The 5,091-nt window shown below is 26.3% G+C and overlaps 1 protein-coding gene across 1 annotated transcript in view; it reads left to right on the forward strand.

Moving 5' to 3' along the window:
- Positions 1–4,834, forward strand: part of LOC105620831 (kinesin light chain) — a 9,958-nt gene extending 5,124 nt beyond the window's left edge. The window contains exons 5-8 of the mRNA XM_012202307.1: positions 3,310–3,513; positions 3,624–3,635; positions 4,322–4,444; positions 4,682–4,834. Of these exons, the coding sequence (XP_012057697.1) occupies positions 3,310–3,513; positions 3,624–3,635; positions 4,322–4,444; positions 4,682–4,834 (492 nt within the window). The remainder of the gene's footprint in view (positions 1–3,309; positions 3,514–3,623; positions 3,636–4,321; positions 4,445–4,681) is intronic.
- Positions 4,835–5,091: the final 257 nt, after the last annotated feature.

Raw genomic sequence — 5,091 nt, forward strand, 5'->3', positions numbered from 1 at the left:
TTTATTAGTCAATTTTACTTTACTATACTGTCACTGTATGACTATTAAAGACGTCCGATCTTACAGAAGTTCGCGTGATTATTAAAATGTGATTAAGAAACTGGTATAGTACTAATTTTATGATTTATTAGTTTTGTAGACACGTGTATACTTTTAAATTCAAAATATTCGATTTTTTTATTTAAAATTAATGTAACTTTAATGTTATTGTCTGAATTTGATTATTATTGATAGAAATGATAATTGTAGAGAAAAAAATTGGAATTTTGGCAATATAAGATAATATTTCGACAATATAAGATAATATAGCATTACAAGTATGCATACTTATTTATGCAACATTTATATAATAAAAAAATCAAGAATTTAATATTGTATTATCCAAATATTTGTTAAATCGTAAATTTTTTATATTATTTTTAATTGTCAATAATATCATCGTTCTTCAATTATCCCTGGACTCCCCGGATCTTAATGGTCACAAAAATTTGCCCAGGATCGACCATCTTTAATAACTATCTCTCGATGATATTATAATACAAGAAATAAAATAAAGGTGGGAGAATCTGTTTTGCCTATTTTTATTTTAATTAAAATTTTTTTTATTTAAAATTTTATTTAATAAAATAGTGGATATTTATATAATTTAAAAAAAATTATAACTATTAGAAATATAATATTTTATCGTTTTGACACTATCATTTTTAACAATTCCATTTAATAGCACTGCAATCAAAATTCAAATCAGAATTGATCTTCTTTGGAAATGAGCTTTTGAAACAATTTTTCCGGAATTAAGCAAGTATAGTTTTATAGTTTATTCTTATATTTAAGACTGTCTTAAGTGCAGACTTAAAATGTCATCAACCAATCAGAAAGTCGTATTAGCATCTTAAGACGGTTTTGAAATAAGAATAGACTATGATTAGGCCTTAGATTGTTAGACTAATGTACAATTCTCTAACCTGGGGAATTGATGCATATATTAACTGATATATGGGACCTATGTTTTTATGTACAATGTTTAATGCCGGCTCCGAATGATGGCAAATATTCTCAGTGATTTGCCATTGCTTTCCAAGAAGTAGCGATTAAATCAAAATTTTGTGTTCTGAGTGAATTTGAATTCTGGATCTCTGGCACAGACAACCACGTACGGTTTTTTATGCAATGATCGACACGTTTTTAACAATTTATAAATTGTTCAGATGCAATGTGTGTGTGTGTGTGTATATTTATATATTTATATATTTATATATAATTGCACCTAGGAACAATGTACATATGTTATACCTGAGGACACAAAATTAAACATTTTGTATGAAAAAAACAACTTTAACTCTATTGAAGCTTGCTATAATTAAACTATAATTATTAGTAAAGATATAACTCTTAAAGTAATTCAGACAAATACTCAGTGCTGAATACGCCTCACTTTTTATAGATATCTTATGTAAACAATAATCAAATATTGATTTGTCCCCAAAAAGAATATTTTCCTAATAAAAAGTTCAAAGAAACAAGATATGTAAAAACATTAATTATATATTCAACACTGACAATAATTATTTTAATAACAAATTTGTAAGATTTAAAACGAAAATTTTAATACGAAAATATCGAAACTCTAATAATTTTTAAATGGAAAGAATTTAAAGATTATGGCTAGAATTTCGCAAGTTAAAGAAAGATTAAAGATAATCAATGATGAAGTCTACGTTTTACGAACTTCACGCCTTCAATAATAATGAATTATTGTACAAATATGAGTTTCATTAAGAAATTATTTCTGTTTATTCGTAACAAATTTATTGTAAAAATAGATCAAAAGATTTAGGTAGCACGTGTTGAATAGAATATTTTATAATAAATAGATTTTACAAACGTATTTAATGTTATGATAATTTAGGAAATGTATGTAAAACTATATGCTACTTGAGTTAATTATAATCTGTCTTATAAACAATATTGAAACAAATTATTATTAAATAAAATCAAAAGATTTATCATATATACAATACAATTTATCATTTGTTTAAAATAGTTACATAAATCATATCCAATGTATCTTCTTTTTTATAACAAATGTGGAAAAATCAAAAAAGAGATCAACAAACAAATAATGTAAAATTTTTTCAAAAAATTTTCTAAAAAACGTTATAAAATAAAATTGATTTTATTGATATTTCTGTTTTTCTCAATTTTAATCTCCTTTGTTATTATATATTTAAAGAGTATGTAACAAGAATGAAATAATATATAATTTTGTTACTTATTTTTATTACCAATTTTGAACATATCAGTTATATGTGAGACGTGTTTGTCTAAATTATTCTACAGATCTTTTTTTATCTAAAACATTTTTAACCACTACTTTCACATTCATTTTATTTAGATTCAATATTCTTTCTTTTATTTCAGTGCATTGTAATAACGCAAAAAGGATAAAAATAAAAATATAGTATTCAGCATTGTCCTGCATATGTTAAGTGTCTCGAAGTACACGTCCCTAGATATAACATTTCAGTTTAATTATCTAAAAAAAGATAAAAATAAAAATATGTCAACATCACTTGAAGATTTTAAAGTATAACCCGGATATACATCTCTAAACAACAATTGAACAGAAATAAAAATGCAATTTTTTAAATATATTAAGTAATAGTTGAAATTATATAGAATCTTATGGTATATTTGAATGTTTTGAAAAATTGGAGAAATAAATTTTTGTCGGTCTAAATAGGTCGCACAAAAGAAGTAATTTAGATTAAAATTAAATAACAACTGAAGTAATATAATTGAATTGCCAACATTAAAAATCTCGTTATTCTTAAAAAAATCAGTCTAGATAGCATATCCCTAAGTATAATCATTTCAATTATCAAAGATAATTCATATCTTTTATTACATTAATTAAACAGAGATACTTAATTTAAATATGCTTTCTCATCCAATATTGTTTATAAAATAGAAATATTTATTCATGATGATAACTTGGAATGTATTTAATTGAACAATAGACAAAGAAAAAATGTCAATTAGTATAAAATATAAATATATTTTATAAAACAACATTGTTTTTAATAATTTAATAATAAAAATAAAAATAACCAATAAAAGAAAATATAAGATAAAAGATTAATTTGTGAAAAAAAAGATAAGGAGCAGCATTATAGATTTATATTTTATATTATCTGTTTGCAAAGTTGTACACACAAATCATATAATTTTAAATTTTATCGAATTCTTGAAATTTTTTGAAATTTATTTATTAATCATTTTTTGATCATCTTGTGATTTTTGTTTTAGGTGGCCGAAGAAAGAGAGGAAAATAAACATAGAAACAAGGAAAACACACCATATGGCGAATATGGCGGTTGGCACAAGGCTGCGAAGGTGGATTCTCCTACTGTTACTACTACTTTAAAGAATCTTGGTGCCCTTTATCGAAGACAGGGTAAATACGAAGCTGCTGAAACGCTCGAAGATTGCGCCTTGAGATCTCGAAGAGAGGTAGATAATATTTGTATTAACTCCTTTGATAAAGAATACACAAGAATACAAGATTTATTATAATTGCAAATAATATAACTAACAATATTTCTTACATTTCTCGCACGCAGCACGTGCAACAAGTGAGTAAAAGTTTCTTAGCATTGTTTTAAAATTTTGCATGATTTTTGCAAAGTTACACAAAATTCATTTTTTTGTCTGCATTTAAAATATTCTTTTTTAAATATTTTTTAATTCTAATTTTAATTTTAATTAATATAATGTTAATTTATTGATTGTCACATATAATAATTAATACATATAATGAAAATTTCTTGATTGTTTCTTCAAGTCACATCTATAATTCATGCACAAATAACATTTTAATAATTATTATTACAATCAATTATAAAATAAAAAGACATTAAGAGGACAAAATTTTTTTATTCATCTTGAAATAAATTTATGGTTTGAGGCATTGGTAATCAAAATATTAAATAATAGATTACTCTTTTCAGCTTAACTCCTTACACAATTCATTTTTTCTCCTGTTTCTTTAATGTGAAAAGAAAAAGAAGAAATATCAATTATACAAAAAGTTCAAGTTAATCAGGCCTTCAAATATTTAGATCAAATATTAAAATTATATAATAAATTTGCAAATTAAAACTAATAAAAAATATATATGATATACGTAATATATATATGAAATAAAAAAATATATATCCATTAAAAACAGTATAAAAATTAAAATTTGATTTAATTAGTTAATAATACGCATAATAATATGCATTTGTAAAATAATTTGTTTTTATTTTTCTTTTTGCAGGCATTAGAACTGGTGAGTAAGGCACGGGTAGTACAGACGCTGTTAGGCGATGACAAAAGCTCTACCAGACGTGGTTCACGATCCAGTCTGGCTAATAGCGAACATGAACAAAGTCATGAAGAGGTGAGTTTTTTTTCTGTCGTTTGTCATTTCGACGTATAAATTAGCTGTATGCACTTCCGCATGCTATGCAGTAGCTGACACAAACACTTATAGCCGTCTACTATCCTTTTCTTCTTTCTTTTTGTTCTTTTTTTCGTTTCGTCGTCCGTCACGTCCGGCACAACCTGATCTGACCGAATTCTGGCCGAATCTCATCGGCGACCGCACTCGCACGCATACGAACGCAATCGAACGCAGGTGAACAGTTCGCTGCCATTGGTGCAAAGGGCGCTACATGAAGGACTGTCAGCGGCGAGCAGTGGCCAGCACCAACATGATGCTAGTCCTAACAAACCCGGGTTTAAAAATAAGATCTTCCAAGCTTTTGGCATTCACTCGTCATCTACATAAACCGGGTGGATTCCATTTTCCGTTTCTCGTTAGCTTCTATTCCGCTTTATTGATTCGTTAAATCCGTTCTCTTCAGTTGCGTATCCTGTATTTTTTCTAACAAATTTTATCTATTCTCTTTTACTGTATAATGCTTTCTTATAACATTTGTCTCATCTTAAATGCAGAATACATACATACATACATATGTGTGTGTGTGTGTGTGTGTGTGTGTGTGTGTGTGTGTGTGTGTGTGTGTGTGTAGTGTGTGTGTGTCG

This window comes from Atta cephalotes, assembly GCF_000143395.1.
Source record: "Atta cephalotes unplaced genomic scaffold scaffold00030, whole genome shotgun sequence".
Classification (NCBI taxonomy): domain Eukaryota; kingdom Metazoa; phylum Arthropoda; class Insecta; order Hymenoptera; family Formicidae; genus Atta; species Atta cephalotes.